This window comes from Protopterus annectens, chromosome 8.part1, assembly GCF_019279795.1.
Source record: "Protopterus annectens isolate FY-2018-M chromosome 8.part1, PAN1.0, whole genome shotgun sequence".
NCBI classification, from domain to species: domain Eukaryota; kingdom Metazoa; phylum Chordata; order Ceratodontiformes; family Protopteridae; genus Protopterus; species Protopterus annectens.
In genome coordinates, this window is record NC_056742.1 from 74,317,628 (window position 1) to 74,331,773 (window position 14,146).

General features: G+C 37.9%; 1 protein-coding gene across 2 annotated transcripts in view; it reads right to left on the reverse strand.

Moving 5' to 3' along the window:
• Positions 1 to 14,146, reverse strand: part of GARRE1 (granule associated Rac and RHOG effector 1) — a 1,402,647-nt gene that overhangs the window by 368,090 nt on the left and 1,020,411 nt on the right. For both annotated transcript variants that reach the window (XM_044081683.1, XM_044081682.1), the window contains exon 10: positions 7,118 to 7,283. In XM_044081683.1, the coding sequence (XP_043937618.1) occupies positions 7,118 to 7,283 (166 nt within the window). The remainder of the gene's footprint in view (positions 1 to 7,117; positions 7,284 to 14,146) is intronic.

The window sequence follows — 14,146 nt, forward strand, 5'->3', positions numbered from 1 at the left end:
CTCCCCATATACATATATGATGATATTAATATGTAATACTGTGATATTTGCACAAGAATGGATACATCAATTTGTCCATATATGTATATGTGAATATATATACACATATAACCATATATAAAAAATGGATATATACACCAACATTAATCAAAGTGACAAAGTCATATTATAAACGGTCATTTAAACCCGGGGGAAAAAGATCCCCTAAACGTATAATCCACAGTTTTTCTTCCTTGTTTAAAATTTCATGCCATTTATTCTTGGAAAATTTTAACCCTACAACTTTATCAGATGTATCCCAGTATTATTAATCATATTCAATTTTGTTTATAAGATATGGTGTGTATATTCCTTTATTTTTTGCTGGGTATAAGGTATGGTTTTGATTGGTGGTTTTGTATTTTTTCTACTTTATAAACAGCCTCAGTATCATTATATTTTTTCACACTGATAAAGGTCATTGTGACCGAAACCGGTCTGTGACATAGTGCGGTTTTTCTCCTTTCTGCTGGTCGTTTTTTGGTTTTTGACTTTATATTTGGGACCTTGCAGATGCCGTCCGTGTGAGGAGTTTTTGTGCAGTTTTGGCTGGCTTTCTTTCTCGCTGGTGGCGTTTGAGAAACCCGCTCTCATTGCCGGATATTTTCTGGCCGAAAGCCTGTATGAGCATACTCCGTGGAAAATAATAAGACTTTCTGCTGTGTAGCCCTGATTTGGTTACAAGGGCTGCTTTTGTGCATTACATTATACTGTGATTTTGGTTTTGTTGCCATTGTCATAGCTGTTGACGGAATTTATCATCGTCCGACATTTTGAAACAAGAAGTGGTCGTGGGGACTGATATCATAAACCAGTTACTAACGTAGAATTACGGATGTTTTTTGAAAGTTTCATGATATTTTGTAAAAGTTCCTTACTTTATATCTAGTGTGTGGGCAATGCACATTATATATGGTGAGCTGAGGTTTTATCTACCTTATTCTGGTGCATTTTGGCACCTTTTGGAGTCAACTAGAGTTGGCGCATAACATCACTAAACAACTTTAAACTTTCTTGTGACTTTCAGTTCCTTGAGCTTGATATTTTACAACGGTCTCAAGTTCTACGAATAATCAGTTATCAGACTTGAGACTTTGGTCGAGGAGACTGAGGCAACGTAAGGCTACAGTATTGCTTCAACTACAGTTTGGTACACTGGGACATTTGTTACACGCTTTTTCAACCTGGGGTCTGATGTACATCAATGTGCAACATATGTTTTGCCCATTTTTCAATCCTATAAATAGGCCTTTGGTTAATTTGTTCTACATCTAGCGTGTGGGTAATACGCCATATATATGGTGGGCTAAGACTATATCTTCTACAATTTTGGTGTTTTCGGACGTCTTCAATGAGTCAGCTGGAGTTGGCATATAACAACATTTTAACTACAGTGGTCCCTTTGGTGACCGAATTTTTGAGAGCTTGGTGTTTTTCCAATGCTCTCAAGTTTCATAAATGGTGGGCATTGACATGCGAGATTTGGGACTTTGGTTGATTACACTGAGGCAACACAAGCTCACAATATTTTTCTACTTAAATTTATATATATATTATGACATTGGGCATATGTTTTTTTAAATATGTGGCCTGTTTTATATTAATGTGCAACATACGTTTTGTTTATTTCCTTATTTGAAGTAAGGGCCTCGAGTTCTATGACCACATGATACTAAATTGAACAAGTTAGAATACTAGGTATCTTATAAGAACGTGAACTGTTTCTTTTTTTAAATATTCACATGTCTTAATTGGCTCAAACAATTTTCAGGTTTTGGTTACTTAATACTGTGATAACAACTGTTCTTCCAGTACTAATATTCATCCTTAAATCGATACAAATTTTGGTGAATAAGCGTTGAGTGCTGATTTAAGATTGTAAAATTCTTTAGGTGATTATCTCTAATGACTATTGTGATACATTATATAGGTCTCATATATACGTGTTTTTTGTTATTGATAATCATTTAGATTTACATTGTGGGGTAGCCATTTATATTGATTACATCAAACATGGATCTTATCATTATTCTTAAAGGACTATCTATTGATAAAAACGACACTTGTATATTTACATCTTTAGCTACCAATCAGTTGGATAATGGGCCAGCTATAGGTACAAAAGATGAATGCTGTATACAGTTTGACATTTTTTAAAAAAATGAAGGTATTAGGATCCAGTGTTTGGCAATAGTAGGCTGTTTTCAGCATATATTGAAAACATTACCCCTAGGGGTTTAAGAATTAGGATAAAACCCATTGTTGGTCAACCTGATGTAGAATGGTTGGAGAAATGGTCTAAAATCCAACAAAACTCCACAATGGAGTTTGTTAGAGCCTTGCAAGCTTTCCATCAACGTAGAATTGACATCTTAAATACAGAAGTATTACAAATGTGTCAGGATGCTAAGAAATGGGAGGATGAACCTGAATATAAGGAATGTTTCAGCAGATTAAGTAGTGATTTGTTAACAATGGAAAATGAGCAGATTAAGTAGTGATTTGTTAACAATGGAAAAGGAGTTTAAATCTAAGAAAATTAATAAGTTTAAAAGGGACCAACAGGACAATAGTTCAGGGCACCCTTTTGAACAATCCAGAAAGGTCAGGTTTTTTACAGATAGAAATCAGGTGCCCAGATCTAAAAAGAAAAGAAAGTCCATTCTTAAACAGTCTTGTGGTGACGGGTCTGGAGTAGATTTTTCTTCCCATACTGACAATGAGTGAAAGTTCCCAAAGGTCACCAGCTCACAAACGAAATATTTCAAATGAGATGGTTTGTAATAAAAAAAGCCCCTTTAGGTACAACAGGAAACGGGGGGCAGGAAACAGAAATGCAGAAGTCACTATAGAGACAATGTTACAACTGTTGGAACCAAAATTATTACAAACAATGTCGTAAACATTTCTTCAGCCATTTTATCAGAGAATGAGTACAAAGTGCTTAATAAAGGTCTCAACTATATACCCAGTTTTTGTGCGCCTGAGTATGATTTTGTTCAGGATTTATTAACCTTTTGTAGACTTTTGAACCTTAAGATTTTCTTTGGAGATAAAAACACAGCAGGTTCAAGACGAATGTGGTTTTAAATTCCATGCTTCCAAGTTTGTGCCACCAATGAACAAATATGTTGAAACCTTTCAAAAATGTGTGCTCCGTGAATTACATTCCATAAATAACAGTGACTATGGTTTTGTGCAAGACAATTTGGATGCTAGTGAAAAAGAGGTTTTCCTTCATCTTAAAAGTAGTAAAGATTTGGTGATAGTACAAGCAGACAAAAGGGGTTCTACTGTGGTGATTAACTGGTCAGACTATGAAAAGGAGGGTAAAAGACAGCTTAGTGATCTTTTTATTGATCCGAGCTGTAAGTTTAAGTCTGAGATTGATGGGTTTTTGGACCTTGCTATGAGTGAAGGCATCATTGATGATCAAACCCTTTACCATCTTAAGGTCATTGAACCATCTTTACCTCATCTCTATTTTCTTCCCAGGATACACAAGGGCCTTAACAATCCTCTGGGACGACCTATTGTGTCGGGTTGTGGGTCTCTTACTGAGCCCATTTCTATATATCTTACAAAATATCTCAAACCCTTATTACAGGGCGTTAGAGTCAGGATGAAGGACACAACTGAGTTTCTCAATATCATAGAAAATTCTCAAATAAAGGATCACTAGCTGCTGTGTACATTGGATGTGATATCACTTTATACCAATATCCCCCACTGGGCTGGACTCATAGCACTGGAGTTCTGGTTTTCAGAACTAAAATTATACAAACCTGGTTTTAACATGTTTTTGCTAGGTTTAGTAGAACATATGTTAACTAAAAATGTTTTCCTTTTTAATAGTGAATTCTGTTTGCAGATCAAAGGTACGGTGATGGGGGCTGCTTTTGCCCCTATATACGCAGACCTTTTTATGGGTTAATTTGAACATCATGTCATTTATGATAGGAATCATAACATCTTTATGGATGAGATGGTTATCTGGCGTAGGTACCTGGATGACTGCTGGATGGTTTGGAAATCTGATGTGACATATTTACATGAATTTGTCAGCTACTTGAATGAAAATAAATGGGGTTTCCACTTTACTGTTGAAACCAATAAAAAATCTATTCTTTTTTGAATGTTTTGGTGACCAAACAACAAGATGGTTCCTGGGCCAGTACAGTATACAGGAAACAATTTCATTCAAATTCGTTGTTGCACACCTCCAGCTGTCATCCAGGTCATAATACGTGTAATATCCCCAAATCTCAATAGAGGAGAAATAAGAGAATATGCTCTCGACAAACTGATCTCACTTTGTGTAAAGATCTTACCAATAGGTTCATTGAACGTGGATATTCTAATAGGCCTTTATCCCAAACTAAGACTATTGCAGATGGTATGTCTAGGGATCAATTACTAACCTATCGTGAGTTTAGGTCTGGTCAAGACTCTAAAATTAGATTTATTATGACTTTTGGAAAAAATGTTACTTCTTTCACTAGGGTTATACAAAAATATTGGGATATACTACGTACTGACGAACATCTAGCTACAATATTGGATAGTAGATGCTATTTCTCTTATAGGAAAGGAACTACATTAGGGGGTCATTTTAGTTACTATAAAAAAAATTAATCTGTTGGAGTACATAACAAAATATAAATGACCATAGGGGGAACTAGACCACGTGGGTGCTTCCATTGTGACCATTGTACATTTTGTAAACATGGTCTAAAAAACAAAGAATTTTCAAGCAAAAATACATCAAAAGTTTTTGATGTCCGCACGTTATCCAATTGTGATAGTAATTGGGTGATTTACCTTGCTGAGTGCCAATGTTTGGCTTTGTACATTGGTCAGACTTCTAGGTCTTTTAAACTCAGAATCTCAGAACATTTAAGTAACATACGAAACAAAGTAATCACCAATGCCTTATAAAAACATACTCAAGTTCACACAACCACTAGATTTTCATTTACCATCACTGATAAAGTTGTAGGTTTAAAATTTTCCAAGAATAAATGGCATGAAATTTTAAACCAGAAAGAAAAAATGTGGATTATACGTTTAGGGGGTCTTTTTCCCCTGCGTTTAAATGACCATTTATAATATGACTTTTAGTCACTTTGATTAATGTTGGTGTATATATATATTTTTTATATATGGTTGTATGTGTGTGTGTGTGTGTGTGTGTGTGTGTGTGTATATATATATATATATATATATATATATATATATATATATATATATAAATTAAATTAATGTATCCACTCGTGCAAATATCAATTTTGTTTATAAGATATGGTGTGTATATTCCTTTATTTTTTGCTGGGTATAGTTTTGATTGGTGGTTTTGTAATTTTTCTACTATATAAACAGCCTCAGTATCATTTACATATTTCTTCATACTGATAAAGGTCATTGTGACCGAAACCAGTCTGTGACAAAGTGCGGTTTCTCCTTTCTGCTGGTCGTTTTTTGGTTTTTGAATCTTGGACAGCACCCACGAGTTCTCACTTGAGGGCACAGAGTCTTCTTTGAAAATAAATGCAGAGATTCTGCCCTCACCTTTTTTAATCAAATGTTCTAAAGCTGAATTTAAGGCAAGGGGGATGCATCCAACAAACAGCAAAGTGGCTAATTTCTGCAGTGTGGTGAGACATAATAAAGGCCATGGGCCTACTGGCCTCTCAACAGCTGACTGAAAAGGCCTTGCATTTAGAACCTAATGGTCTCTGATGAACTTGAAATTTCAAGGGTCTCCCTTTCCTTTTCCCTAAGGACATGCTTCTATTTTCTTTCTGGGACTGGCCTCTCTGCCACCCTGCTGCCACAGATAAGATGGAAGGCTGTGAAAAGGGGTGCAAGTCTCTAGTCTGTCTGGTCTTACTTTCTCTTTAAAGTCTTCAGGTGAAGCCCCCTAGCAGATACTACAGCTAGCCTCTTCTTGCTACAGACCTAAGTAAAAATGCACTGGACAATGCAAATTGGTGTGAAGTATTTAGCTCTTACAATCACAGCAAGTGACTTTGGCTGGTACAGCCATACCCCAGACTTCCATGTCTGAAGTCCTTTTCCTGCACACCTCTATATGAGCAAACTACAATTAACAATCATAAACATAGTGAATAAAGAGGTCCCCCCCCCAAATGGTACTTAACTCTAGATGTTCTTCAGGCACAGTATTGGACCACTGTCAGACTATGACAGGCACTCGCATGAAGCTAACTTATAAGCTGCAAGAAAGAACTACAGAAGGCACTGGGGATGTCAACTGTACACAAGGTACATGAAAGCATCTGAGATAAAGCAATGTCAACCCATGCATGGGGGAAGGGTAATCATTTCTGTAAGGTAGGTCAGCCATCAAACTCAACCAGCAGCAGAAACTTCATACAGGTTATGACTGCAACAGTTAAACATGAAGATGTTATCTTCTTTATTAGTACTTTAGGGTGGGAACATATCTCCCAAGTTGCCAGTTTGGCAAACAACAGTGTCATCTTTACAAAATACTAAACAGAAAATGACAGCATGCCATAAGCAAATGCACATATTTTAAATTTAATTTAATAATGGCATCTATTCATTTCCACTCTGTAGTGGATCTCACAACTGTACACTGAAAATATGTATGATGAATGATGGTCTTAGAAATAAAATAAAAAGTAAAACTTATGCTATGTCTGTTAAATAGCTTGAAATCAGTCAACATGTAATAACATGCATTAAACCTTAAGTATGAAATTCAAGTTCAAGGTAAGAAATCTCTATTCAGGATTTTATCACTGTGTTATCAAACTGCTGTTTTTATACAGACTGTTGCAACTTAACATATATTCTAGTTATAAGCAGAGTACATGCATTTTTTTAATTATCCCTTAACTAGGTAGCTCAGTAAGTTGAATAGGTTGCCACAGCACTTCCAATGTTAAAAATCTAAAAAATGCAAACAGTCTTCTAACACTACACTGAATAACTGCATCTTCCAAAGTTACACTTTTGTACATAAAATCATCTGAGAGGTAACACCTGAAAATAACAAGCACATCTACAAAACAATAATCTTGCTCCTTACCCCTCTGTGAAATATTCTGGAAGAGGCCATGTTCTGTGAGGGTCATCAGGATTAGGCCAGTTGCAACGTGTGCTGCTTGGACGACGAACGTGTTGTGCATGTCGTTTTTGTTGCATAGCCTGGCTAACCCCAGCCACATACCGGGCAAATTCTGGATCTGAGCCAACTAAATATTAAAAATATATATATATAAATATATACATATCACAAAATAAAAAAGACAGTAAGTTGCTGACAAGCTCAGCCATCTTCAGTAAATATACTGCAGTTTAATCTTTTAAAACTGACTACCCATCACACAAAGTAAACGACTTACTGAGCTACAGATAATGTCAGCGGCTACAATGACGCTGACAGACATATGAAAATGAACAGGGAGTAAATATGTAAAGGAGCTCAAATAATCTGTGGATACACAAGCATTGCCATTACTATTTCAGCAGGTTAACTTCTACATGATTACATTCTAAAACATTACTCAAAAGTGTGGACAAATTTTATAATCTTGTTAATATGTAATGGTTACTGCTTTTTTAACAACTGCAAACGTTAACAATAAAATCTGAACTTGAAAACTTGAACAAGAAATTCACAAAGTGCACATGCAAGCAGAAGGATTCAACTACAGTGGACTTAGCTAGTCAGGTAGGCATCTTAGCCTTTTACAGTTAACAGCTGAGCACAGTTATGTAAAACATTACTTTTATTTGACTGAGGCAGCCTGCAAAGACAGGTATACAGTATGCTAGGTACACAGACTAAGTGTGCAGACCTGCATTCCGCCTAGTCAACTCAACACCTTCAGACCTTCAGGACAGAAAAATCCTTGGCAGTTTCTACAGCTTCAGCCTGCATAATCATCATCACTAGGTAGCTGAAGTACCCATCTTGGCCTTGGCTACAGTTCTGAAAATTACAGTTGTGTAAGATGCACTTACCACAACAGTAGCTGTTCAAATTCCTCACTGCTGCAGTAGGCCAAGGCTATATGGGCCATATCCTGCCCAGGATACAATGGCCATCTGGTCTCCAAAAGTCTCTGGCTTCCTTCCAAACACCTGTGCCCATGCTGCTGTAGCATGACAGCCCCACTAGAGAAAACAGTCAGAACAGAAACCTTTTCAGGACTTTCTTGCTCCCAGGACAGGAGGAAAAACATAGTTATCCTGAAACCCAAAAAAGTACAGAGTTGGATGAAGGGTGTGGTTACTGCAGCATTAAGGAATTCAAACCAAAAGATATGTGCTAACCATAATGATAGATGTGTTGTCTGCTTCCATCCTTCATCAACAAATGGGCATTCAGATCCGTACTGGATCAGACTTCGGTCAATTACAAGCTTCGGAGCCAGTGGTCAGGTTCCTCCCCATACCCACAATCCTCTTACAAGCAAGCTACCTCAGATAGAGTTTGCCCGCAATATCAGACAAAGGTTGATTACCCTGAAACAATTAGAGACCGAACAGACGTCCAGGTAGCAGAACAGAAGGAAGAAAGAGACCAGCTGATATGCATATGATCGATCTATGATAACTAGAGGTAGCTCAGCAAGATCACTCCAGGAACGGAAGAATGTAAAGCTGTGCAAGTAAACTTACCGTAACAGTAGGTTCGAATAATCACTGCTGCAGTAGCCTTAGATATATGGGCTATATCTGGCCAGGGATATAATAGTTGTCCAACTTCCAAAGCTTCAGAGTACATTCCAAGCATCCAAACTGTTAAGCAGCTCAAGCTGAGCTGACTAAAAGACAATTTTGGGTGTGAAGCCCTTCAGAGCTTTCCTGCCAGGAGAAAGGAGGAGGCTGAGCCCTGAAAACACCATGCTAGGAACAATAAAATAAATGTCCAGTACCTGGCATAAAAAACACCAAAACAAGGGGCTGGAGGGAGCGGCTACTGCAACAGTGATCATTCAAACATCTACTGTTATGGTAAGTTCAACTTACACAACTGTACTATGTTCACTATATTGATCACTGTTGCAGTAGCCTTAACTACAAGGGTTAGATTGTCATAGCCAACTACACTTGGGAGGTGGAAGGAGAAGAGTCCAGGAACTCCTGGAGAATGGTCCTATCAAAGCTTGACCTGGACCTAGAGAAGGAATCAAGCTTAAAGTACTTTGTAAAAGTATGCACAAAGGAGTAAACAGCAGATTCTAAAATATTTCTAGAATCCATCTTTTTCCAAAAAGCCATAGACGAAGCCAAGAACTTGGTAAAAAGCCCTTGACCCTGTCTGGAATAGATTTGTTATTGTAAGCACTGTGACGTACCTCCTCTGGGCCAGTAATCAAGGAGCATGAGTCCTCATCACCGACACCGGTGAGGAATGTTCACTTGGAACAAAAATAGATGCACACAGTATTGCCGGATGTAGCTCTCTGCACCAAGCACAGTTTCCTTAGGAGCACAGAGGGAACACACTCAGTCCTGGGTCTGGATTTTCTCTCTCTCCAGGCCCCCAATAAGACTCCCCCACTGGCACAGCTACAGAAATGAGTCTTCAGCCAAGTGTCCCAGGCCAAGTCCTCCACCACCCTCTCTGTGAAACCAGTGCTGTTTCCTGCTCCAAGTAGCTGAAACACATACTCTGAAATTGGATAGTCACACACACACACACGCACACGCTCACACACACACACACACACACACACACACACACACACACACACACACACACACACACACACACACACACACACACACACACACACATGCAGGAAAGGCTGGCACAGACTTACTAGCTATGCCCCTCTGCCCAGAATAAGGTAGAGACTTCCACCACGACACTGCAAAGCCAGGTATTCTAAGGCTCTTACAAGGGTACCCAATTATGAGTAAAATTAATATGAATACAAATGGTAGTGTTTGACCAATGCAGTAAGGTTTTCAAGAGCAGCCACAGTGTCACCAAATCAGTACAAGTATTCTCAAAGGTTAAAACACTCTCTAAAAAATAGCCACAAAGAAAAGTTTACATATATTTAATAATAAATAAAACATGAAAATACTGAATATCGACTTACAATAAACAGAGTTTCAATCACAAAATATTAAAACTCAAATAAACAGATTCACACAGATACAAAAAAACACTACTTATCTCACTAAATTTTCCTGACTGATCTAAACAATTACTATCCCCTGGTTACTTACTAAAGCAAGGCAAGATGAAGTGGGTGAGTGGTCTTCCTTCTCTGTCAGGTTTCAAAAGCAGATTGCTAAGGGCAATACATCAGGATCCATGGTCCTTGTTTTCACAGACATTTTGTCTCTGGCTACAATCGGAATTGTAAGATACAATCTTTATAGCCTTCCACATACTTCAACTTCAGGCTATTTTCAAAGTTAGCTGGACTGAGATTAATCTCTTATCTTCCAGTATTCTTGGTTACAATATATTAAAATTCCAACAATTACAATACAGTCTGACATACAGGTGTATTTCTTTTTCTGTCCAGCAGGACCCACTGGTAGTACATTTTTAACACAAGCAACTTTACCAACACATTTTCAACACAAAGTACGAACCGCAAAATTCCAAAAAACGGACATGCTGAGCCCAATGAATGGCGTACAAGTAGATTATTAATTTCACAAAGCTTTCGGGAGAAACTCTTTTCAGTGTGTGTAACGTATTCAAAACTCATACTCCATTTAAACAGACACAGCCCAATCAAAATCTATTCCATACCAAGCAAACGAACTACTTAGACATATAGCAGCCTACTTAAAATGGAAACATATATACACAACTAAAACAAAATAAAACAAATCAATACAGATAAAACTGTATATATATATATACATATATATATATATACATACATACATATATATATATATATATATATATATATATATATATATATATATAAAATGTATATATATTAAAAAAGTAGCAAATCATGTGGTGAAAATGTGTTTCCTTCTAAGCACAGGATTAATACTAACAGCCATGCTTAAACCTGGTTTACGATCTGCATTTGATAATGTTATCCATTCATATTCACATATTTCAAGGTCATTATTCAATCCACCACTTCTCCTATTTCTAGACCCAATATCTATAACTCTAAAGTGAAAGCTATGTTCCTGTCCCTTCTCTCCTATATGTTTGGGCAAGTGCAGTTGTACCTATATTCCTCTTCATTTCGGATTTGTGTTCAATAATCCTCTCTTTAACCTTCTACTACATTTATCTATATAAAAGGCAGAACACAGTACACAATTTGCTAAATATACAATATTATAAGTATTACATGTAGCATATTTGCTAAATATAAATTGCCTTCTTGTGGTTGGATGTATAAATACATTACCACTTCCTTACAACACATACAATTGTAACAGGGGTATGTGCCTACTTCACTACTCTTCTGCTCCGAGTTATAGTGCTTCATATCCTTATAGCATAATCGAGTTAGGACGAATTTTATATGCAAAGCAGGACATTTCGCCTGCAATTTCCCTGGGTGGCCACGATGCAAAATCTGGATGTACTCATGCTGTAAGGAAGTAGGAACAACAACTTTAAGACCACTGAAAATTATACCATCTTCCATTAACATCTCATCTTGGTAAGGAAAATAAGGTTGCACTTCTGTTGGTACACAAGATTGCTTTGACCCCCATCCAACATTGATGAAGTGGTTGAGCTTTTGCAAAATCGGATCAGTCTTTGTATGATCTCTTAGCTCATCAAGTCTTGTGGTGAAAAAATTATGCACTTCCATGACATCAAAGTCAAAATTCTCTGTATCAAGCTTTTCTGTGGTATTTCTGGGTGATCTGGCTACGGTATCAGCCAGATAAAGAAGTTTGCCTTTTGTATAGACCATTTTGAAGTTGTACTTTTGTAATCTGAGCATCATTCTTTGTAGTCTTGCTGGAACTGTATGCATAGGCTTTTTAAAATAATGGCTAGAGGTTGATGAGTCTCAATCTGAACAGCTCGGCCATAAATATAATCACAGAACTTCAAACATGAGAACACAATTGCCAAAAGTTGATTCTCAATCTGAGCATACTGCATCTCAATGTGGGTAAGAATAATAGATGCATAGGTTACTGGTCTGCCCTCTTGAAGAATGACTGACCTCTGAAGCACTACAGGAAAGATTTACTGGTTTGTGGTCATCACAGTATCAACGTTGGTGGACTGGCAATTTTCTGCTACAGGCCATCAAATGCTCTCTGGTGTTGTTCAAACCATGACCAGGTAACATGTTTGCATGTCTTAAGGGAGCTGATAACTCACTGAAGTCTGGTATACATTTGCCCAAATAGTTAATCATAACAAGCAAATACTGTAAGGCTTGGACATTGTCTGGAGCTGGCATCTCAAGAATGGCTGTTTGGACGGATCTGGTCATAGGCCTGAACTGGCAAATAAATAAGCAACATAAGTAATAAGAAGTTACGTACCTACCATAATGTTCCATGTTAGTTGTCTTCATCTCACCTTCTTTCTTGCTGTTTGGGATTGGAGCCGATCCTCGGCTCCGACTCGGCCATCTTCAATAGCTCGAGAGCTGTTTACTGGCTTGATGCTACCCCTTATCCCATAATGCCAAGCGATAGCTACCCAGATCTCATTTGAAATAGCTAAACCAGACATAAGAGAAAAAAACAGTTATCAAAAACTGGTTGTTCCCAGCATTCTAATATCTAGAATATCTTAGGAAGACATGGCCATAATAATAATAATAATAATAATAATGAAAGAATACTCAGCCAGTGAAAAAAGGAACTCCTCTCAATCCACTAGGACGGGGGACGGAGGGAGGGATGCAAGAAAGAAGGCGAGATGAAGACAACTAACATGGAAAGTTATGGTAGGTACATAACTTGTTAATGTTAAGGTGTCTATCTCGCCTTCATTCTTGCTGTTTGGGACAGCGTCCCTAGCACCTAATACCCTGGGTGGCTTAGCGTAACAGACTCTTCAGAACAGTGGAACCAAGTCAGCTCTGTTCCGGGAGACCATATCCACCTTGTAATGAGAGATAAAGGTATGAGGGTTTGCCCATGTGGCAGCTGCACAGATGGAATCCATGGGCAACCCAGACTGAAAGGCTACAGAAGTGGCTAATGCCCTAGTAGAATGACCTTTCAGTTTAGTTGGCAACTCTTTGTTCCTTAACTGATAAATAAAAGTAATAGTGTGGGACAACCATGTGGATAAGGTCACCTTGGAAACTGGGAGTCCTTGTTTGTTTAATTCATAAGAAAGGAATAATTGGTCCGACTTTCTTATTTCTTTAGTTCTGTGCAGATAAAAACTTAATTTTCTAAAGGAGACAATTAAAGAAGTTAGGACTAAATTAAGGTCCCAAGGGGGAGGAGGATCTCTCACTGGAGGTCTAAGAGGAGATGTTCCTCTCAAAAAAGCTTTACAGAGCTTATGAGACAATGTTAGAATATGACCAACCAATATGAAAATTAGAAATGGCCGCTAATTGTACCCTAATCGTAGTGGAAGCGGCTCCAGAGTGAAAAAGTTGTGCCAAGAATTTCGTGGAGTGGGGCTGAGAAGGGATCCACCTTCCTAGACTCTGTCCAACAAGAAAAACGTTTCCATTTGCTAGCATAAGTTTTTCTCGTTGTTGACTTGTGAGAGGAGACGATAATCTCACGTACTGCTGGGGAAATGCTGGGAAGCCTGGCTAAGGTTGGAAGTGGAGCAACAAAGCTGTGAGCTGGAGAGTTTGGAGGGATTGATGCAACCCGCCTAATTGATGAATCAGGAGATCTGGAATTGGGTCCAGACTCCAGGGTTGATCGAGAAGGTAATGGTGCAGGAAAGTACAGCTGTGTATCTACCATAAATGTAGATGTTCGAGTGTATTCACTGTTGCAGTCATTACACGCCATTTTCTTCAGTTTTTCTTGCCCCAGATGTCAGGTGCCCCCAAAAGGGTAGGCTGTAAATATTTAGATCATACAAAAGCATGCACATAACCTTCATCTACAAGCAAATACACCACATAGGTTGTATAGAAAAGAGAGGTACAGATAAGTC